At 37.0% G+C, this 23627-nt stretch overlaps 1 protein-coding gene across 12 annotated transcripts in view; it reads left to right on the forward strand.

Annotated features, from left to right (window-relative positions):
- The window catches only part of DNM3 (dynamin 3), a 643632-nt gene that overhangs the window by 278121 nt on the left and 341884 nt on the right, over window positions 1-23627 (forward strand). For 8 of the 12 annotated variants that reach the window (XM_061382632.1, XM_061382633.1, XM_061382635.1 and 5 more), the window contains exons 12-14: window positions 2653-2723; window positions 13576-13627; window positions 14459-14488. In XM_061382632.1, coding sequence (XP_061238616.1) covers window positions 2653-2723; window positions 13576-13627; window positions 14459-14488 — 153 coding nt within the window. Of the gene's footprint in view, window positions 1-2652; window positions 2749-13575; window positions 13628-14458; window positions 14489-23627 lie in introns of all 12 variants that reach the window. The other 4 variants (XM_061382628.1, XM_061382631.1, XM_061382637.1 and 1 more) reach the window with 2 other exon arrangements.

Here is a 23627-nt window from a genome sequence, read left to right on the forward strand (position 1 = left end):
TATTATCTTAATTATCTTTTGTGTTTATATCTAAATCAGTTGTTAACTTCTTGATGTTTCATGTTTCAGAGATTTGTTGTACTGAAATGACAAACTTATTGTCATGAAGACTGTGGGCTCTGGGTTCAGACTGCCTGAGTTCGAATCCAAGCTCTATCATTTTACTTTCTGTGTAAATGAACAAGTTATTTGCAGTTGAGTCTCCTCATCTGGAAGTGAATAATAATGGTAGTTAACTCATAGGCATTTTGTGAACATGAAATAAAGTAATCCAGATAAGGTTCTTAGTTCTTCATTAAGTTGTTCTTGTTGTTATTCCTAAAGAGCTATGACACACAGTAGACATGAGAAATCATTTTTTCCCCTAATTTTTAGATAGACTTTCTCCCATCTACCTTTGATGGAGTGATTAATTCATTCCCCAAGTAGAGTTAAGGGAGGGAGTGAGCATCTCCCTTCTAAGTGACTGTCCCACGTGGCCTGGTCTGACAGTTAACCACCTGAAGAAGCTGGTGTTTGCTACAAGTAATAAAGACATCTGTGGCGTAGAAAAAACGTTCATGTTTTTGGTAATGTGAACATGTCAGTTTGCATAGATTTCACATTTGAGTTCTGAACTTTATGCTGCTTAAGGCCATATTGGTCAGAGAGTGAGCCATTTCCTTAGGCCTCTGTACGAGAACTGCTCCGAGGTATTCTTGCAGTTTTCTCAAAAAATGGAATTATTACCAACTTCTGCTCTGGAAACTTCTTGGGGAAAAATTCTTGAGAATTAAAATTATGAAAAACCATAAATCTATCTGTGAACTTTTTTCTGAAACAGAGGGTTTTTTGGAACTTCTATGTGTGCCTGTTATTCCAGGTGCTCCCATACATCTAAATGCATGTTGAAATGACTGACTTTGTGGGTGATTACTGCTACCAGGAGTGGTTTTACTTTTCTTCAACTAAATATTCAATAGCTGTGGGTGAGAAAGGCAGTGAGAAACTCTGAGAGAGTGAAAAGAAGGAGAAAAAAATGTCCTATTTTCCTTTCCATCCCCCACATGCGACCTGGCTCTTTTCCTAGGATGAACACAGACTCCCAGTTTCCAGGAATATGAATGAGAATAGCCATAGTTGCGATTTTTCTTCCACTTTTCCCCTGTGCTGCAATCCAAGTGAATGTGCATGAACGGCCAAGATACTCATGACAGCCTTTGGCGATACTGAGAATTATGTAGATATTTTTCTGTTTATGGTGACAATTTATTTGTGCTTAAATATTATGGTTTATTGATCCAGACTCCTGGCAAATGGATTTGGGGGTATAAAATTTAATAGAATCTGGCTTTATTGTAGGGAGAATAGTGGCAGTGTCACAGATAATCTCATAACTATCACCCCTCCTAACTCTTCAGTTTTCTTCATTAAGAGAAGAAACAAAACTATATGATGCTATGAAAATTTTCATACAAGTATGATATTGTTGACCCAATAGTACCTGGGTATAAACTTTATGTTGGTAGTGGGGATGGTTTGGGGTGATTCATTTACTCTTTTTTGGTAGGGCCCTTGGGGTTCACCATAATATTTGGTCAGATGACCAACTGAAATTAGCCATAAAAGCAGAGACCAGAGCATTGGGTAATGAGTGAGAAACAAAAATACTTGGCCAGGTATTAACTATATGGGAATAAATTGCTCCCTTTAAAGTAAACTGTTCTTCAAGGCTGGTAGAGAGTTATGGAATTTACAGCCAAAACTATTTATCAGGCATGTGTTATGTGTATCATGCTAGATTCTGCAGATAAGTGATGAACAAGATAAGTATAATCTCTGCCTCCATGGAGCTGACTGTCTTGGAGGGAAGCAAAACATCAAACAAAATATAAATAAATAATCACATTTGTGGTAAACAGCTCAAAGAAGAGTATAGGGTATAATAAATAAAAATATAGCCATGATATATAGATTATATGAGAGTAAATAGCATGATCCAACCAGGTCTTGGGCAAGGATCAGAGAAGGCTATCCTGATGAAGCACCTACTGGGGAGCATTACATAGACTTTGCCAGTGAACTGTTATCATGGTGCTTTGATGCACTCAGAAATCACCTTCAGTGAAGCCTATTGATCTTAAGGAGGTTTTCTATTTATTTGGATATTGCCTTTTTGAGTTGGTTGATAGGATACTTCTCCTGCTCGCCTAGAGGGAGCTTAAAGAGTTAGGAGAGGAGAGGAGAAACAAGAGATGATGTTGCTATTCTGTGGCTAATGTGTAGTGTCTGCAGGAACAGAGTGCTCTGAGCAGCTCCTTGTAGCCTTTTTGCCATGTGTCTTTTTATACATATGTCCTTTTGAATGTTATGCCTACATTTTAGGGGCATAGAATAATTCTAGGTTCTGTGTTAAACTGGCAAAGAGTACATGCCTATAAACTATAATGCTGTTGTCTTCAAGTGTGACTCAGATGTTTCACATAGAGTTTTTGTTTTTGAATTTAGAGTAAAAATTATGAGAGTGTAATGAAAAAAATTAATGCCACTTTTCATTCTAACCAAAACATCCTTTTAAAATTGAATAAAGATAATTTGTAGACAATTACTGAATTTAGTGTTTGAGAATATTTAAGATGGGTTTTTACTAAAGTGATTTTCTTTGACTTATAGGTGCTGCTGTTGATCGACATCCAAGTCTCCTACATCAACACCAACCATGAAGATTTCATTGGCTTTGCAAAGTACGTGAAAATCCTTGATTGTCATGTACGTTTCTCCTGCTGGTTTGTCTCAAATATACATTATGAATTTCTCCTACAACCTTATCATCTTTCAAGAGTACATTCTGTGTCAGGATTAACTCTGAGTCAACCTACTGAGGAGGTCCGAGCCTCATGGCCTTGGGGTCTTGTTCTCTGGCTAACGGAGCTGACTTCTTTATTGCGCAGCATGTGAAATCATATGTAGCTCCGATACTCCTTGTTTTTGGATGATGATCTGCAGTTTGTACTTGAGCCCCCATAGATAAGCAGTAACAGATGCACATTTAAAATCAGTTTGGGAATAATTTCTCACATAAATTTGAAATATCAAGCATGGTTCACAATATACATGCTATTTGGACATCTGCAAAGAGTTGGACACGACTGAGCCACTGAACTGAACTGAACTGAAGTCAGAATATGGGACTTGCAAGGTAGCTCAGTGGTAAAAAATCTGTCTGCCATTGCAGGAGACTCAGGAGATGCAGGTTTGATTCCTGGGTTGGGAAGATCCCCTGGAGGAGGAAATGGCAATCTACTCCAGTATTCTTGCCAGGAAAATCCTGTGGACAGAGGAGCCTGGCAGGCTACAGTCCATGGGGTCGCAAAGAGTTGGACATGACTGAGCAACATAGCATACACACACACACACACACACACACACACACACACACACACACAAATCAGAATATAGAGGCTTATTTTTTAAAACTGCCTTTTGTGAACTTGCTGTTGCTGCTGCTGCTGCTAAGTCACTTCAGTCGTGTCCGACTCTGTTTTTTGGATGAATGTTCTCTTGTCTGTATACTTTATATAAGCTTGTCTATTTATTGCCATTCTATTATACATGTACTGCATTATATGCCAATATTCTATTGCTGTATTCACAGATATTGTCAGGTAAACATTTTTCTTAATTATTCAAGGTTGGCTGGTTATTGTGTGACATTTTCAAGACCCTAAATTTACCATTTTTTTCTGCACTTCAGTGGAATCAGTTTTCTAATTGCTTTCAAAGAATTTTGATTCCAACTCTAAAATATGCTAATGGCATGTGAGTGATTCCAACTTTATATAAAATATAATTTATATAAAAAACAAAGAGACCTATGTACTGTTACTTGTACTGTGTATTCAAGAACAGGGACAAATGAAAAAATAAAACGCAAGAAAATGTAAAGCTAGACTGACCTAGTTTTACATTTGACTTTGAGGAAACAGATATTTAGGTCATGTGATCTAAACTAAACTATGGCCTAAGGAATTTATAGACATGTTTTAGAAAGGAAGGGCACAATTATTCAACAGAAAATTGTCTCATTGTAGACTTGGCCTAACCAGTAGTGTAGTTATTACTAGTGTCTGGTACACTAATTTTTGTTTTTGGTACATTCAATTCAATTCATTTCAGTTCAATCACTCAGTCGTGTCTGACTCTTTGCAACCCCATGAATCGCAGTACTCCAGGCCTCCCTGTCCATCACCAACTCCCAGAGTTTACTCAAACTCATGTCCATCAAGCAAGTTTTTTAAAACTGTTTTCTGTCTGTGACTTAGTGTAAAGTTGTTAGAACACAGTGATTAATGTGTTCCTTTGGACAACTGTCCACTCCAGCTTCTAAATAGGTATTTATTCTACAGACATATCACACAGACCTGCTCCCTTGTCTTCTAGCCCTTCTAGCTCTCACCGTCTGAATTGCTCATTTCCTTCTGCAAAATGACCAGTGGGAAGAAACCTAGACTCTGATGTGCCTTCTTGTCCCTAGGCCCGGAATGGGGACCCAAGACTTTCTACGTGATTTTCTGCATAGTCAGTGAACTCCTTGTGGCCTATGCCCAGGCTCTACTCTAATTGCTTCAGTGGTGGTGGGGAATAAGAGCAAAAGAAAAAAAATTGTCTTTTAGAGGTTGCTTAATAATTGAAAAATACAGAGAAATGCATGTAAAAATTTAAACTGACACATTCTCACTTGCTTCTTTGAGGAATTTCAAAGAAAAAGAAATCCTTGAGTCATTCGAAATAACAGGAATGCTGCCTTTCATGTTGATTTTTTATTGGTTACAAATGCCAGTTGGCTTCTTATAAAAATGTAGCAGATGTAGATATAAACTCGACACCATAACTTAAAAGTGAAAAGGATATCGCAGTGCTGTTCTGTGGTGGTTATCGCAACTTAAGGACAAGAGATAGAAAAAAATCATAACCAGTTTGGAAAGATTCAAATTTTGAACACATTTTTGTAACCAGCACAATTTAAATTTCACCCCTATGTTCCCCTTGAAGTGTTTTCCCCTCTAGTACTTATTTTTAAAGATAAATGTTCAGAGTTTATATTCTCCAGTAAATTTTAATATTTTCTACCTCAGAAGCTGTTGAACTAAATTATTATATTAGGTTTTCAAAGGTATGTAATTTTGCAAATGAAAATACTTCAAGCACAGACTTTTGATGCAGTCTCTCTCTAATCCAGTTAACAGCCCCATTTTTCCAGCAATGAGATAGATTATGAACTTTTATGATATTGGGGGACTAAAACGAAGCATTGTTCAAACTGCTTTAGAAACCCAACAATGCACATTTCTCATCTACTTTAAACTGAACACCTAAACTTCTGTTTGAAGGGCTAGTCTGGGAGTCAGTGGTCTGAATTCTTTTTCCAGGATTTGCTGCTGATAAGGTTTGGGTTTTGGCAAGTCACTTAGCCTCTCTGTATCTCAGTTTATTGCTCTATCAAATGGAATAATAAAAAAAAAAAATCCCTGTGTTATATACCTTTCAGGATTGTCAGAAATTATGTGAAAGTACTTTTGAAAACTGTGGTGTAGTCTGTAAAATTGGGAAAGTGCCATACATACACATTTATACACATATATATGCACATGGAGGGATTTTGTTCTACAAGATGCACAATTTTACTTCATCATGACATTTTAATGACTGGATTATGATTGCCACTAAAAGATTTTTTAGTTGCTGATGTTATCTCCAAATGTAATATTTTGCACTGGGACTCAGAGGTAAATGTTCTTTCCTTTTGAATGCCAAGTTGGAGTACATTTCAGTGTGACATGGGATAATTATGACGATGAAGAAATGTTCATTTCAAAATCACTTTGAGGGATTATGGTATTTTTGTGTGTGTGTGCTTTTAAAAATTAAAAAAATATGGTTGTAGCTATAAATTTTAAAGTTGGCAGGAATGCTGTTTCCATGAAGGAAGAAAAGTCAAGCCATATTTGAAGACAATAATGTAAGTATTTTTAAGTTCTGAAGATAGAAAATTAACGTCTGGAGTTGAGGAAAACAAACATTAATTTCATGAGATTTTTAGAGATTTGCCAAAAGAGGAGGACCACCCCTCAAGATTTATAGGATGGTGATGTCCAGAGTATTTTACACATGCAGTTTTTTTTTCCAACTGGGATGACTTTTTGTTCTAAAAATTAACAAAAAAAAAAATAAAAAGGAAAACAAATTGCTAAAACTGGATTAACGGACAATTAAGTCTCAGAGTCGTGTTCAGGACATTTCAATTCTTCTTTCTGCTATAGAATTTATTCTGCCATGTTGAATATATGGAACTTTTTTTTTCATCTCCCAGCTATTTGTTAAACATGGACCGTAAAATATGTACCATGTGTAACACGTCCAAGTAAGCACTGCTGTAGACATACTTTGGAATTTCCTGATTTCTGAAGGCTTGATTTTTCAGTCGTAATGTAGTTTCTGAACCTACAAGTTTAGTATTCCAGAAGGAAACATTAATTTTCCTCATGACTTAAGGATTTTAATCTGTCATTCTTCCCGGTTGGGAAAAAAAAACAAAAAACAAAAAACCCTACATTCTATTTTTCTTAATACAACATAATTAGTTTTTGTTATTTAAGAGAATGAGCTATTCTAATTTTTCCTTTATTCACTTCCTCTCTTTCTCAGTAATCCTGTTGTCTGAATAGAAAGCAAAGTTGTTAGCTGAATGCCTTGGGGAGTGAACTTTCAAATTCTTCTGCTCTTCTCCTTTTTCATGGGCACAGTTTGCCTTCTGAGTTACTAAGATTTATGCAGTCCAGTGGTTTAAGAAAAACGGGCTCCAGATACAGACCGTTAGAATAATATCTCTATGCCACAAGCAGCAGACTGAGGTCTGTTTTTCAATCTGCTGAGTAGGTCTCTCCACCTGTTTTCTCACAGTTGAAATGATAGTGTGCAAATTTCAGTTCTTGTTATGTGAGCACCATGAAAATTCTATGGGTGGTAACATTCATTATATCTCTTTCCTGACCCCATGGAATGCCTCTGTTACCATTTTACAAAAGGAAGTATATGTGAACCTTGGCACCAAATTCCAGAACCATTGTGATCTTTCCCTTTATATTTTTTTCTGTGTCCCTAATAGATAATCTTACTCCATTATTATGATGTCTCTAGTTCCTATTCTTATATGAGAGTGTTCTTTCTCTTATAGAATTAAAACTTAGGTATTAGATTATAGCAAGATCCTTCTTTTGATTCCTTTGCCAATTTAGGAATTTAATGCTTGGTCGCTCACTAGGACTGTTATCAGGTAGAAACATATGACTGAGCAACTTCAAGAATGTTATTAATGTCATTATCTATTTAAAGAAGATACAAATTCCAGTGTTTCAAGCACTATTTAAAAATAAGTGGACTTGCACTTTTCTCTTTCATTTTCAAATCTGTTATTTTAAACTTTTTCATCTTTAAAATGAGTCTTAGGAGGTAAGTTTTCTTTCTTTTATAGGCCCCCAATTTCTGTAGGGTTTTCTTGCATAATAGCCTGAGACTTCACTAAAGATCCCTCAAGGACAGTAAATATCATGTAGTTTTCTTCTTCCTTTGGCTTCTGATTGGATGGCGCCAAGCCTACTTACGATAGGTTGCATTCCTGGGACTCTCAGCAACTGTTTAAAATCTTCTTGCTTCAATAGCCCTCCATTGTCCCCTGACTTTCCTTTTTATGCTCTAGCCATTCCTTCTCATTTTTGTTTTGGAACTCTTTATACTCTGATCAAGGCTTAAAAACTGCTTTTATCAGTATTCTCCTGTAGACCCCTTTCTCACTCATTGCCCTGTCCCTGTCTATGTTACCCACTGCAGTGGTTTCAGTTACCAGCTTTATCTGATTCTTCTAAATCTAGATCTCCATTCCAGAACTTTTCTTGGACTGTTACCATATTTCACTACATCCTGGGCATTTCTACCTGTATATCCTATGGAAGCCTCAACTCAGTATTCCCCCAAAAAACTCATCATTTTATATAATTCACTTTTCCTCCATTGTTCCGGTAACTCCCAGTTGCTCAATCAGAAACCTGAGTGTCTTTCTTTACTCTTTGTTTCCCTCATCCTTATTTCCTTCTGTGTTAACCAAGTCCATATGATTCTACCCTATAGCATTTTTTAAATTGGTCTATTTCTTCCCATAACTATTGCAATGACTAAAGTTAGTCTTCTTTTGATTGGGTTATTACAACAGTCTTTTTGCCCGTTGTCATGTTCTTTCTTATTCCTTCTGGGATTCATGTTACTTTCAGAATAAAGTCTAAACTTGTTAGTGTGGTTTCCAAGGCCCTATAGAAAATGTCTTTTTTTTTTTTTTTTTTTGCTTGTCTCTTCAGTCTATTCTATTGTTACTATTCCTCTCTAGCCCATCCCCTAACTCTGTGTTCTAGCCAGACTGGCTGCCTTTGGATTCCTAAATGTACCATACTCTTGCTGCAGCACATGCCTATGGCACACATCTTCAAATTGTTTAAATTTCCTATTGCAGAGGAACATTAAGAATCTGGTTGTAAATAACTCTGGTTGTTGTTCAGTCACTCAGTCATGTCCAACTCTGCAACTCTGTGGACTGCAGCATGCCAAGCTTCCCTGTCCTTCACAATCTCCTGGAGTTCGCTCAAACTCATTGAGTCCATTGAGTTGGTGATGCCATCCAACCATCTCATCCTCTGCCATCTCCTTCTCCTCCTGCCTTCAATCTTCACAGCATCAGGGTCTTTTCCAATGAGTTGGTGCTTTGCATCAGGTGGCCAAAGTATAGGAATTTCAGCTTCAACATCAGTCCTTCCAATGAATATTTAGGGTTGATTTCCTTTAGGATTTGCTGCTTTGATCTCCTTGCTGTCCAATAACCTTGGTATCAAAATATTTTCCACAAAATTTCTTAAGAAATTACTGTAAACCATGCAAGTGGTGAGAGAGGTGAGATACTAATTAATGCAACACACCATTGGCCATCAGGGAGCAGACCTTGTTGGAGGGGAATTAGAGACCTGCCTATAACATAGTCCTGTTTATAGAATACAGGCACAGACCCAGAGCTTGTGGAGTTCGTGGGAAGGAGAGATAACTGGAGGTTCTGAGAACGCATAATCCAGAAATGGTTCTGGCTTTGATTTTGAAGGCTGGGCAGGATTCCAACAGTCATAGGGAGGAGTTAAGGCTGGCTGCTTCCTGTCTTCCCTGGTTCAGAGTCGATACTGCCTATTTCAGGGAAGTATTATTTAATAAAACACTTCTTTGATCATGCTACTTTCTGGCTCAGAAATTTTAAATACTTTCTGCTGCCTTCAGTGTAATGACCAAATTCTCCATAATTGGCCCTAACATAGAGTTATTGTACTAGGTGGCTTTTAAGGTCATTTACAAACCCAAGTCTATGGTCCTATAATTTTTGCCATAATAATTTTTTTTTGTACAGCTTCCCTACATGCCCCATCTTTCTACCTACTAGCTTTGCATATGCTACTGCATTCTCTTAGAATGCAGTTGATTTTCTTCCTCTATTAAAACTTTACTTCAAGTGTTCTATGAAAATCTCAAATCAGATCAGACCAAAAATGATCTTTTTTGTCTCTGAGCATTCAGAGAAATTACCGTACGCAATTTATTTGATAAATGGTCACACCTACCCCTTGGCACATTCTTATATTATTACAGTCTTTTATTGCATATGCACATGGACATGGATAGAAACAAATAATGCAAAAACATCTTTTTGAGCTGAGGTAAAAGTGGATTACTTTTCTTTGCATGTCTTTCAGTGTGCTCTTATTTTTATACAGTTTAAACATCTTGTTGTATACTTTCAAAATCATTATGTCTCAACATTAAACTAATTAACCTAATTTGCTCTCATGTGTTTTAATGTTCTGGTGAAAGCTTCCACAGTGACTTGTGTGTAGTAGGAATTTATATGATTAATAACAAATATATACACAGATAATAAGATATGGTGGTAATTATATCCCCTGTTTGAAACAGAGGCACTTTTATTGGCTTTCTATTGCAGCTTCACAAATTTATTCTTTCAGAGCTTATCCCTTTGTTATTTATGTTTTGTGTATGTATATCACTACCCACACTAGATAAATTGTAGGCTCTCATTACAAGGACCATACCTTATTTATGTTTATATGTTCCACAGAGTGCCTTTCAGATAATTGATACCTTAAAATTTTTTACTTATGTCAAATTAAAGCATTATATGTAGGTGTGTTGTACAATATTGCAGAGATAACCAGTTAAAGACCTATCACCAAGGATATATCCAAAGACTTAAATGAACTTCCAAGTCCTTACATGGTTTTCTGTGAACACATTTTTTAAATAAGTATTTTAAGATACTTTCAGTTCAGTTATCATTGCATTCCTAAGGATTATGATAAAGGATATTTTCTAACTAGGCAGCTTATTTTTTATTATAATGTTACTTAACGGAGTAACCTTAAGTACCTAAATACATCATTAACGACAGTATCTTTGGATTCATGGGACCAGTTGTTGCAAAAAGATTATTTTTTTTAGGTGAAAAGTAAGGTAATTTAGTATTTGTTCTAACCCTAATATCTGAGAGTATCTTATAAAATAAATGTCTTTTCCCCCTGAATATTGTTACAAGTGATAGATCCTATACATGCATTATTTAGTAGCTGAATGTTCTTTGTCAGTGGAACATCTCTCCTGGTAGATTTCATAAGCATCTGAGAGTGACTTTGCATCTCAAGGAATCTTGGATCTAAAAGGCACTTAAGAAGTGCCTAGTACAATCCCTCAATCCTTGTCTCTGTCTCTCTGTCTCTTAACACACACATACACACACTTTATAGCCAAGAAAGCCAAGAAACTAAGGTCCATTTAGGTCATACTGTTTGCCTAAGTTAGCACAAGGAGTCATCCACAATCTATTTTTTTTACTTTACATTCAGCTTCTTTTATACGATTTTAAGGAGACCCATAGATAATTCAAGGGTCCCCACTAGTTCACCTACTCCAAAGTAAACACCTATAAGTCTGCCATAGTTTGAAGTTACCACTACCAGTCAGTAATTTATTTTAAAATAGTTCCCCTTTAAAGAACTCCAAAACACAAGTAGATGCTTGGGAGAGATGGCCATATCCATGAAGAAGGCATGGTCACGTTGTAGTAGTAGTTTTCCCATTTCTTCCCAGAAGAGAGAAGAAAGCTTGGAGGATCCTGGAGAAAGAAAGCATAGGGTCTGAAGCCCCAGGAAGAGTAGTAGACACTCCGTGCCTCAGGGTACGGTGGACAGTCAGAAATCAGTGTGGGCCACAGACCCAACATTCACCTCGTTCACAACCTCACCACAAATACCTGAGTAATATAGATGTGGATTATGAAGAGAAGCTTAGAGAGAGGTGAATCTCATAGTGATTAAGGAAATTACACATTTAACTAAAAACTAGAAAAATAAGAACTGAAAGAGAAAAGCTAAATTCTGAAATTAGCAAAGTGAAAAAGAAAGATGCACACAAAATATCTTTAGTAATCAAATACAGTGTGGCCTTTCAGCACCTACCTCTTCCCCTCCCTCAGGTATATGTAGTATATAGTTTTTTTATGCGTATAAAGGGAAACAGCTTAAATACATCATGGGAGATTATAAAAGATTGCCATTTTGAGCAACTCTTCTAAGTGTGGTGTTGATTTCTGATGTGTTACTGAACTATAATATCCCACTACTTTAAACAGTTGACTGATGACCTAAACCTACCTTTCCTCTGTTTTAGACTATTTCATTGACCTCTGAAACAGCTTTTATAAACAGCTAAACAACTAGTCAGAGGGCTCAGTATTGCTAGTCTTCTCAAAATAACCAAAATGAGTTGTATTGTCTTACATTGATATGTGTTTACTCATGGACTCATTGAAAGAAAGCCTTTGTTCTTTTGAGAGAGAGAGTAACATAGTGCCTAATCATGAGAAGTCCGGAGTTAAATGTTGGGGTCGTATCTGGAATGTCATCTCCTCTGTGCTTATGTCGTAATACCAGCCTCACTGGATTTCTCATTCAACAGATATTTGTTGAATCCAGCTATGCACCAGGTAGTTTCTAGCCACTGGGGTTATAGCAGTGAATGAAACAGGCAAAACCGCCTGCTCGCAAGGAGCTTTCATTCTAATGGAGGGAGGCAGCTAATAAACACACACACACAAATGAGTAGAAACTCTATAGTGTGTTTTAAGGTGAAAAATGCCATAGAGAAAAATAAAATAGCATAATGAGAATGAGACTCCATCATGATAGGTCTCACAGAAAAGATAAATTTGAATGAAAACTTGAAGGAGATGGTGTTGGGAGCCGTGCAGGTATATGGTGGGAGTGTATTTTTGAGGCTGGTGGAGGAGCTAGTGTAAAGTCTTTGAGGTGGGAGTGTGCCTGGTGGGGTTAAAAAAAAAAAGAGAGATCAGTATGGCTGGACCTCTTTAATGCAAAAAGTGGGAAACAGGAGGATATGAGTCAAAGAGGTTAGAGTAGGGTTCAGGGACTTTGCAGACCATTGTAAGAGTTTTGACTTTTACCCTGAGTGTAATTGTGTTGCATAGCAGTAGAGGGTTTTGAGGAAAAGAATGACATGAACCCCCTTTTAAAAGTATCACTCTGGCTTCTGTGTTGAGACTAGACATTATGGGGACACATGTATAAGCAGAGACCAAACAGTAAGTGATTGTAATGGTGCAAGTGAGAGATAATAGTGGCTTAGGCCAAGGTGGTAGCAATGGAAGTGGTAAAAAGATGTTGAGTTTTAAATACATTTTGAGAAGTAGAACCCATAACATTTTTTGGTGATTTGATATGGAAGTAATAGAAAGAGGAACCAAGGATTTGGCTTAAGCACTTGGAAATGTGGAATTGCCACTAATTAAGAAGTGGAAGAGTGTGGATAGAAAGGAATTTAGGGAGGATATCACGAGTTCAGTTTTGGTAGATTAAGTTTGAGATGCCCATTAGACATCCAGTTGGAAATGTTGAGTTGAAAACATATGAGTTGAGAACATATGAGTCTAGTATTGGCAAGATGGGTCCAAGCTGTACTAGCACTTGTTAGCGGAGTAACTTTGGGAAAGACACTTAGCTTCCCTGTGACTCAGTCTCTCCATCTGTTACTATTGGTAACTACCTCACAGAGTTAAAATTTAGATAAAATCACTAATACCTGTAAAGTGCTTAGAACATGACATACACTCAAAAGGTGCTAACTATCAATTTTTAGTGCAACAATCTTATATGCCTGTGGGACATCACAAATACTGTTATTAACATAGCAATACAACTTTTCTTCCTGTGGTGTATTATTTTTTTATATTGTTATTTTGTGATTAACTGGTTGGTTCTAGAAGTTCCACTGAGTTGGTTTTGCTTCCAGAATTAAACTGACCTGGATTTTTTATATTAGCTCTGCCTCAGTTGATAAATGCCTGTATTTATTTTAGTATCTGTTACTTGCTCAGAAAAAAATCTTAAAAGTTTCTTCAGTACTACTCTCCTTTGCTTTTCTCAGTGCTCAGCAGAGAAGCAGTCAGGTTCACAAGAAAAACACAATTGGAAATCAGGTAGGAATTGTTCAAAAGAATCAGTGCATGCATGCTCCAAAGAATTTGAACTAAATTGCTTGATTGACTTTTTTAACGCAAATTAATCATGTGCAAATTTTGCTGGAAATGCAGCTTTTTGTTTTGTTTTGCTTTTAAAGTTTTTGGAGTGAATTGCATTTTTGTTTGTTTGTTTGTTTTGGCTATTTTATGCAGGTAACCCTATTGATTTATTTTAAATAACTTTTCTGCTATTTGCTCTGCTTTTCAAATTTGACTCCTTGTGTCCTACTTTGCTTGCTTATATTACCCCTAAATTTGATTTAACATCAAACTTGTGAGTCAGTGCAAGGTTAAAATACGGTGAGTAGTTGCATGAGCTTTCTGGTGCTGCTGACTAGTTCACACATTTGCACAGCTTGGTAACAGTGAAGGGACAGCTCATAAAGAAGGCAGCTGTTGGATATAAGATTTAATCTCTGCCACGCCAAATCATGTTGGTTAATGAAGATGTTAATTCCTAAGAAGATCTGATCTTTTGAGTTTTCCTGTTTTGGGCTGACCAGCTGTCTCCAACTAATAGCGCTCTGCAGAGACTGCATTAACTCTGACAGTTTGTTTCTTTTATGTTTTATGTGATAATGAATATTTGCATTGTTATTTCTTTTCAAGTCAAAACAATGATGATTTTATAGTTTTCTTTTTTTTAATTCAGAGGTACAATTATTGAACAAATTGAAACCTCTGCTCTAGAATTTTTTCCATTGTTTTGAAAGGAGAAGAGGTAATAATAGACTTTATTTTAAAAACTTTTTTTTCTGAACTAAAGCATATAATTCTTTGCTATTTCAGGGAACCAATCTTCCGCCTTCAAGGCAAATTGTACGAGCTAAGTTCTGTAAGCTTTACTGTTGCTTTTTCATTTAGCTTCCCAAGGGCACAGTTTGTCTTTAACTGATTAACTCAACTAGCGCTTGCTACTAATTTTTTTAAACTTAGATTGTCTTGTCCATAACACCCTATCATTGAAATAAAAATCCTCTTAAGAGGGTTCATCCCTTCACTGCTAATAACTTGCTGTGATTGAAAGGTATGAACTAGTGAATCCTAAAATGCTATAATAATAAACATTTAACACTGTGGGTGCTTTGATATTTCTCTAATTTTAATGGGCCTTAAAATAATTAAAATCATTAATGACCTTCATCTCTGTCCTTTTATGCTATGTTGTTATGAGATGTAAGCATTTTTCTTCCCCTTGTATGATATTTCCAATAAATGTAGATGACACTTCTAAAAGGTGGGTGAATATTAAACATGTGATTTTGATATACCTGTTGATAACCCTGCCCAATATCAATTATTTATATTTATTCTTTTAAAAAATAATAAAACAAAAAGCAAAATTACATTGATTGACATTTTATACGGCTTAAAGTTTTAAAACCAGATGCTATATCTTCACTTAATGGAATTATAAAATACTGTCAAATTACTAGCATAGGCATTAGAAGAAAGAAGCAATTATACTCATTTATAGCATGGGTGAGGCAGCCCTGAAGTCTTTCTTCCAGCTATGCATAACTTGAGAATGAGATTGGAGGATGGGTAAATTATTTTCTTCATGATGTTTTGGAAGAAACAAACTTTGTAGCTAGGTATTCCTTGGTTCAAATTCTCCTCGTTCACTTAGTAGCCCTGTGGCCTTGGACAAATTGAACCTGAGTTTGCTCAATTGTGTGATGGGAAGAATAGAAAATTTCTCTGCCAGGTGATTGTGAGAACCAAAAATAACCTCCATAATGAGGTTTGCAGCTTACTAGATATGTGCCCTATAAAGAGTAGAAACTTTGCTCCAGGCAAGTAGGTGTTGTTTCTTGAAACTTTGGGGAGAAAAAGAATATTAAGTATAAGAAAATTATGAGTTATAAAATGAGAGAATGAAACATTTGGAAAATTAGAAGCTATAGCAATTATTTTGTAGATTACAGTGCCCAGATTAAGTCTAGGTGTGGTATAATGGTTTTATCTATAAAATTTTGTTCATGGTCAGAAGCTCTAGCTTATAGAAGTTTATGCTGATTGGAAAAGCATTAGTATAGTGGCATAAATGCACATTTTAAATCAGATTTGAAAGGAAACTCTGAACATATTGCTTCCAAATGCTAAAATCATGCTAATTGTGTTTCTGGGGCTTTACTTTCACTGAGTACTTCAAAGCCCATGCATTATGAAAGTTTTATAACTCAAGATAATAGAATTGGGGTGAATGTTATAATAGAATACAGATCGTATATCCAAAACCTCTGGGGCCAGATGTGTCTTGAGGGTCAGAACTTTCTGGATTTTAGAAAAGTATTGTATATATCATATATTATTCAGTATTGCTGTGGGGTCAGAGGCAGTACTCTGTACTTAAACACATTGTATTTCTGCAGTGAAACAAATGATAATCATACTAAGCAGATTAAACGAAAGACAAAAGTTTTTACATCAATTCAAGGTTTTGCTGCCAAATTTGTTGCTGCTGTTGTTTTAACATTTCATTTTGCTAGTAAGAGGTTATAAACCTGAATATCTTCCTTTTCGGAATCAAATCCAATAGTTAAATACAATATATTTTAAAGAATCCTTAATTTTTTTCTGCTTCATAGAAATAAACCATCATAATTTGAAACCCTTTTCTTTATGAATCTGAGTAACTGAGATTGATTTGGATTTATATAAAAATAATTTTTGTCAAATTTGACATTGGAATTACATTTTTACATTTCCAACCTCCTTCCAGAAGCTGTGTTTAAAATTTTTTTTTTTTTTTGCTTATCAAGAAGCCCAAAACCATGGAGTTTTGGAGTCCAGCCTGCTAATTGATGTCAGCTTTTATGGTTGTTGGGACTAAAATACTCTGTTCTATCCTAGCAAATGCTTCATCCATTCTGATATCCACTTTGGGCTCCTGATTGTAAGAGATGGCTATGCAGAATCTGTTCTGAAATATTTTAGAAGGATATAAAGAAAGAAAAGTTCCTCCTTAAAGTCTAAATCCCTATTTGTTTCTGTCTGCCTAGAAATTTGCTTGCTTAGAAATTTTCCTACAAGATGGTGTCAGCAAATGTATGAAAAAATAAATGTGAACACACAATTAGCCTAAAGTTGCACTGCCCAGAAATTTCAGTGTAAACTTCATTCACCTCTTCACTCAGCACATGTGTATTTGAAACCTATGAGTGTCAAAAACTATGGTAGACATTAGAATGATGACTAAATCATGGGCCCTACTATCAGGGAGCTCACATTCCAGTGGGGATGATGTTAAGTAATTGGAGTCTGTCTCCCTTTTCAAGGTTAGCTCTTTCTGATACTTCACGCTTAATGGAAACATCACTTCAGTAAGAGGCTGGTCCTGAAGATTAAATCTAACGTCACCTTCCCTCCCCCAAATCTTGCCATTATTATCTTGTTTATTTATTATTTTTTATTTTCTTTCACTAGGACAGTAAGCTCCATTGAAGCTATTTTTGTGTGTATGTGACCATGAAAGCAGTGGAGTATTATTGTAAGGTTTTAAGTGCAATCATAATAATACTTTGGAAAGATCATTCTGCTTATAGTGTGGAAGGAGGCTGTTGCAGACAAAAGATTATGATGATCTGGGCTAGCTAAGCTCTCTGTACTAGGTTTGAGAAGAAGCTGATGAATTCAGGAGGAATTTAGGATATTTGGTAGGTATTAGGTAGAAAGCGAAAGGATTTGTGATGAATCAGATGTTGAAGAGAAGTCTGGGGATTGTCAGCGGTGCTGTCCAGACATGTGATATAGGCACAGATAAGGTGGTGGTGCTCTTCATAGAGAAAGGAACATACTGAGGAAGGATAGTTACATTGAGTATGAGTCACTATGGAAGACTGGAGTGAAAATGTCCAGTGGGAAATTGGATTAAAGTGTCTAGACTTCAGAAGAGTCAGAGAACTGTTTATTCCCAAAATAGGGGACAACTAAAGATTTCCAGTAGGGAACAGATAATCATCTGATTTATATGTTGGAAAGATCTGTGTGTTAGCCATATGAAGTGATTTGGAGGAATAAAACTAAATATATGGAAATTGATGAAGACATTTTTGAAATAATTCAGGTAAGAAAATACAAATGTCAGCAGCAGGAGGTACATAGGAGAAGGGTAGATTCAAGATGTATTTAGAGGATGAAGAGAGTTATAAATAGTTGTGGAGTGGGGGGCAGTGTGAAGTCATTCTCCCAGGCTATGGCTAAGGAGGTCTGGTGACAGGGAGTACAGATGAGGGAGGAGCAGATTTCAGTGAAGGTGAGAGAAGTGGTGATTTCAGTTTTCAGATACATTTTTGTGCCTAATGGAGATGTCAGTAGAGTTTGAGGTTCACGACTTGTCTAGGCTGGAGATATGTTTTACAGTTGTCAATGTATACATCAGAGGTGAAGCCATAGAAGTAGATGAGATCACCTCAGAGAATAAGAACAGAAGGAATTGTGGGATTTAAAGGACTATGGAGAAAGAAGAGTTGGGACAGATCAAGGAACGGAAAAGGAGCCTCAGAAGTGATTAAAGAGATAGGAAACTTGGAGAATAGTTGAAGGAAAGTTCAAGGAAGAGAAAGTTTCAAAAAGAGAATGGTCAAGTAGTATTAGATATTTCCAAGGACTCAGGAAACACCAGGGAAGTTGTCAAATGAATGGACTGGTAGAAGATCCCATGCATCACATGGACAAACCACAGTAGTACCAGTTCTCTTGGCCTTGTGAATTTACTTTTCTACTCCACAGCTGGGAGGGAGAATAAAGCTGAGAAAGCAGACAATGGAATTAGTACCCTGAACTGAAGTTTTTCCAGGTAGGCAGCTTATAAGGTCAAAAGAGTAAATGAGTTAAAGTTTTAAAGAAAGATAGGCTGAAATAAAGGATTATGTAACATGAATGGTTTTGATTAATGTATTAGTCAGGACATTAGGAGAAGTTAACTAACAATACCAGAATTTCAGTAGCTTAATAACAATTTAATTCACCTTGCTATAAGAAGTCAATAAAACTCCTCTTGGTGGGGCTGGATTGAGGCACTCTTGCTTCACACGATCAGTCATGGACTTTCAACTTCTTTTCATTCTTCTAACGGATAGGAAAGAAAGAAGCCTGAGTGAGGGAGGTTTATAAGGACCAGGCTGGAAGCGGCATACATCTTTTCCATTTCCATTCCATTGACCAGAACTCAGTCATGGCCTCACCTCACTGCAAAGGGAACAGGAAAATATAATATGAGATTGGGCCCAGAAAAAAGAAAAGACAAAAGATGATATTTATTGAAGATTGAAAGAAAATCGGCAAACCAGGGCACTGTTTTTGAAATTAGAGAAAATATGTACCAGGATTAAGGGAGGAAATGGTAGGGTTAGAGGTTGAAGTCAGTGAACGGGATGTCATATCTCAAGATTTAAGAGGGAAGAGAATGCCACCTTAAAGTCATAGATGTTATTGGAATAAGAAGGAACAAACATTGGAGGAGAGGAATGACAAATGATAGCTACAGATATTTGTGAAATGCTCTCTTCAGAAGTTCTGGGTAGTAAAGAGAAATAGCGATGAATTTTTCCAGAGTCAAATGTGTTAAGGGTCGGGATATATTGAAGCTAGGAGGATTGATATGGCTTTTACATGAGCAGGAAGACACAGTTGATATGCTCCTTGGCCCAAACTGCATCCACTTGCAATTGTATAACTAGGAAGACCTTTTCCTTTGGCAGGGAGCAAAGCAGGTTCTTACAGGGTACTTCCTGCTGCTGCTGCTGCTGCTGCTAAGTCGCTTCAGTCGTGTCTGACTCTGTGTGGCCCTGTAGACGGCAGCCCACCAGGCTCCTCCATCCCCGGGATTCTCCAGGCAAGAACACTGGAGTGGGTTGCCATTTCCTTCTCCAATGCATGAAAGTGAAAAGTGAAAGTGAAGTCGCTCAGTTGTGTCCAACTCTTAGCAACCCCATGGACTGCAGCCTACCAGGCTCCTCCATCCATGGGATTTTCCAGGCAAGAGTGCTGGAGTGGGGTGCCATTGCCTTCTCCAATAGATAGAGTTAAGTACTATTTAATCCATGATGCAAACAGTAATCAAGATGAATTGATTTGATACACCATGATGAACTAGACAAATTCTGGCTTTTGATTCTGCTTCTTTGCTGTTGGCTGCATTCTTCTGCCCCAAAAGATTACAGTATGGCAGCCAGAGTGTTTCATTCCTAGTCTGAATTCCAAAGAAATAGATGAGTCTTCCAGAATTCTCAGAAAAACTCCTTGAGGCTCACTCTGAACAGGCTTGGATCATGTGCTCATTCCTAAACCAGTCATGTCCCAGAGAAAGAGATGCACTGATTAGCTTAGATCAGATCACATGGACTGGAATTGTAGGTGATTTCCTCTCCACTTGAAGTCAGAATTATTGTTAGAAGAATAGAGAATATATCCTGGAAGAGGTGCATCAGAGATGATGGCTACAGGTACTTGTTGGGCATTGTTTTTCTTTAGAACAATTTAATTTGGATAATGGGATTCTTGTGTATTTTGTCTTCTTAAAGGAATATAAGCCATCTGAGCCACCAGGGAAGCCAGTAAGGTTTTTAATACCACATTATTATAACCTTATTTTCATTTATTGACTAAATTTAATAATTTTTCCAATTCACACTTTGACTTTCTATCTCCTTCCTCCTTCTCTCTTTTTCAAAATAATTCTACTGACTATACAAAGTTGAGAAGTAATATGGTGCATTGATTCTTTAGAGCTGGAGTTGTGAAGCTACTCTGTGACCATAAGCAAATTATTTAACCTCCCTATTTCTCAGATTTGTAATTTATAGTACATTCGTAAGGATTGTACTTGCCTCATAAGGTTTTTGTAAGTATTAAATGAGATAATACAAGTTAGGTGCCTAGAACAGGGCCTGGCTGATAGTATGTGCTATGTAAAGTACTTCCTATTATTTTTGCTGCTGTTGTTCTATATTTGTATTATTCTGTTAGTCTTCAAAACAGGTAGTAAAATAATTGCTTGTGTATTCAAATTAAACCTTTTGTCCCTTGGAAGTGGGAAGACTGTTACAAAGCAACAGTGTAATATTCAGTTCAATTCAGTTGCTCAGTTGTGTCCAACTCTTTGCGACCCCATGAACCGCAGCACACCAGGCCTCCCTATTCATCACCAACTCCCGGAGTCCACCCAAACCCATGTCCATTGAGTCAATAATGGCATCTAACCATCTCATCCTCTTTCGTCCTCTTTTCCTCCTGCCCTCAATCTTTCCCAGCATCAGGGTCTTTTCAAATGAGTCAGCTCTTCACATCAGGTGGCCAAAGTATTGGAGTTTCAGCTTCAACATCGGTCCTTCCAATGAACACCCAGGACTGATCTCTTTAGGATGCACTGGTTGGATCTCCTTGCAGTCCAAGGAACTCTCCAGAGTCTTCTCCACCACCACAGTTCAAAAGCATCAATTCTTCAATGCTCGGCTTTCTTTATAGTCCAACTCTCACATCCATACATCTCACATCCACTGGAAAAATGATAGCCTTGACTAGATGAACCTTTGTTGACAAAGTAATGTCTCTGCTTTTTAATATGCTGTCTAGGTTGGTCATAACTGTCCTTCCAAGGAGTAAGCGTCTTTTAATTTCATGGCTGCAATCACCATCTGCAGTGATTTTGGAGCCCCGAAAAATAAAGTCAGCCACTGTTTCCACTGTTTCTCCATTTATTTGCCATGAAGTGATGAGACCAGGTGCCATGATCTTAGTTTTCTGAATGTTGAGCTTTAAGCCAACGTTTTCACTCTCCTCTTTCACTTTCATCAAGAGGCTCTTTAGTTCTTCTTCACTTTCTGCCACAAGGGTGGTGTCATCTGCATATTTGAGGTTATTGATATTTCTCCCAGCAATCTTGATTCCAGCTTGTGTTTCACCCAGCCCTGCGTTTCTCATGATGTACTCTGCATATAAGTTAAATAAGCAGGGTGACAATATACAGCCTTGACGTACTCCTTTTCCTATTTGGAACCAGTCTGTTGTTCCATGTCCAGTTCTAACTGTTGCTTCCTGACCTGCATACAGGTTTCTCAAGAGGCAGGTCAGGTGGTCTGGTATTCCTATCTCTTTCAGAATTTTCCACAGTTTATTGTAATGTGCATATCCAGTAATGGTTCATGGATTAATTTTTTAATTGAAGTACAATTAATATGCCTGGAGGAGGGAATGGCAACCCACTCCAGTATTCTTGCATGGAAAATCCCATGGACAGAGAAGCCTGGTGGGCTACAGTCCACAGGGTAGCAAAGAGTTGGATATGACTGAAGCAAATGAGTACACATACAGTTGATATGCGATATAAGTTAAAGTGTGCACATGGTAATTCACAATTTTTAAAGGTTGTACTCCATTTATAGTTATAAAATATTGGCTATAGTCTGTATATTGTACAATATATCCTTGTAGCTTATTTTATACATAGTAGTTAGTACCTCTTATTCTCTACCCCTAGACTGCCTATTTCCCGCATGGTATCCACTATTGTGTTCTCTATATCTGTAAGTCTGTTTCTTTTTGTTATATTCACTGGTTTGTTGTATTTTTCAGATTCTGCATATAAATAATATCATATAGTAGTTGTTTTTCTTTGTCTGACTTTTTTCGTGTATGAAAATACCCTAGAAGTCAATTCATTTTGTTCCAAATGGCAAATTATTTTTAATGGCTGAGTAGTATTCCATTTTGCTTATATACTGCTGCTGCTAAGTCACTTCAGTCGTGTCCGACTCTGTGCGACCCCATAGAAGGCAGCCCACCAGGCTCCCCCTTCTCTGGGATTCTCCAGGCAATAACACTGGAATGGGTTGCCATTTCCTTCTCTAATGCATGAAAGTGAAAAGTGAAAGTGAAGTCGCTCAGTCGTGTCTGACCCTCAGCTACCCCATGGACTGCAGCCTACCAGGCTCCTCCGCCCATGGGATTTTCCAGGCAAGAGTACTGGAGTGGGGTGCCATTGCCTTCTCCATCTCCTTTATTCATTCATCTATTGATGGGCATTCAGGTGAATTACAGATCTTGAAGACTGTTAACAATGCTGGTATGACATTGGGGTATATGTATCTTTTCATATTAGCGCTTTTGTTTTTCTCAGATATATGCCCAAGAGTGGAATTGCTGGATCATTTAGTAGTTCTAGTTTTTTGAGAAATGTCCATACTGATATCCGGTGTTGGTGGCTGCACCAAATTACATTCCCACCAACAGTGTACGAGTGTTCCCTTTGAATTTCTCTTATGATCAGCCATGTTGAGCATCTTTTCATGTGCCTGTGGCCATCTGTATTTCCTCTTTGGAGAAATGTCTTTTCAGGTCTTCTGTCCATTTCTTAATCAGGTTATTTGTTTTTTTAATGTTGAGTTGAGAATCTGTCTATGTAGTTTGGATATTAACCCCTTATTGGTACTATCATTTGCAAATATTTTCTCCCATTCAGTAGGTTGTCTTTTCATTTTGTCAATGATTTCCTTTGCTGTACAAAAGTTTTTAAGTTTATTTAGGTTCCATGTGTTTATTTTTGCTTTTATTTCATTTGCTCTAGAAGATAGATCCAAAAAATATTTCTATGATTTATATCAAAGAGTGTTCTACCTATATTTTCTCCCAGGAATTTTATGGTTTTTGGTCTTAAATTTAGGTCTTTAAGCCATTTTGAGTTTATTTTTGTATATGGTGTTAGAGAATGTTCCAATTTCATTCTTTTATGTGTAACTGTCCAATTTTCCCGGGAGTAAGAAATGGCAACCCACTCCAGTATTCTTGCCTGGGAAATCACATGGATAGAGGAACCTGGTGGGCTGCAGTCCATAGTGTCACAAAGAGTTGGATATGATTGAGCGACTAAGCATGCACCTCAAATTTTCCTAACACTGCTTAGTGAAGAGACTGTCTTTTCTCCATTCTTATGTTCTTGCCTTATTTGTTGTAGATT

The sequence above is a fragment of the Bos javanicus genome, chromosome 16, assembly GCF_032452875.1.
Source record: "Bos javanicus breed banteng chromosome 16, ARS-OSU_banteng_1.0, whole genome shotgun sequence".
Classification (NCBI taxonomy): Eukaryota; Metazoa; Chordata; class Mammalia; order Artiodactyla; family Bovidae; genus Bos; species Bos javanicus.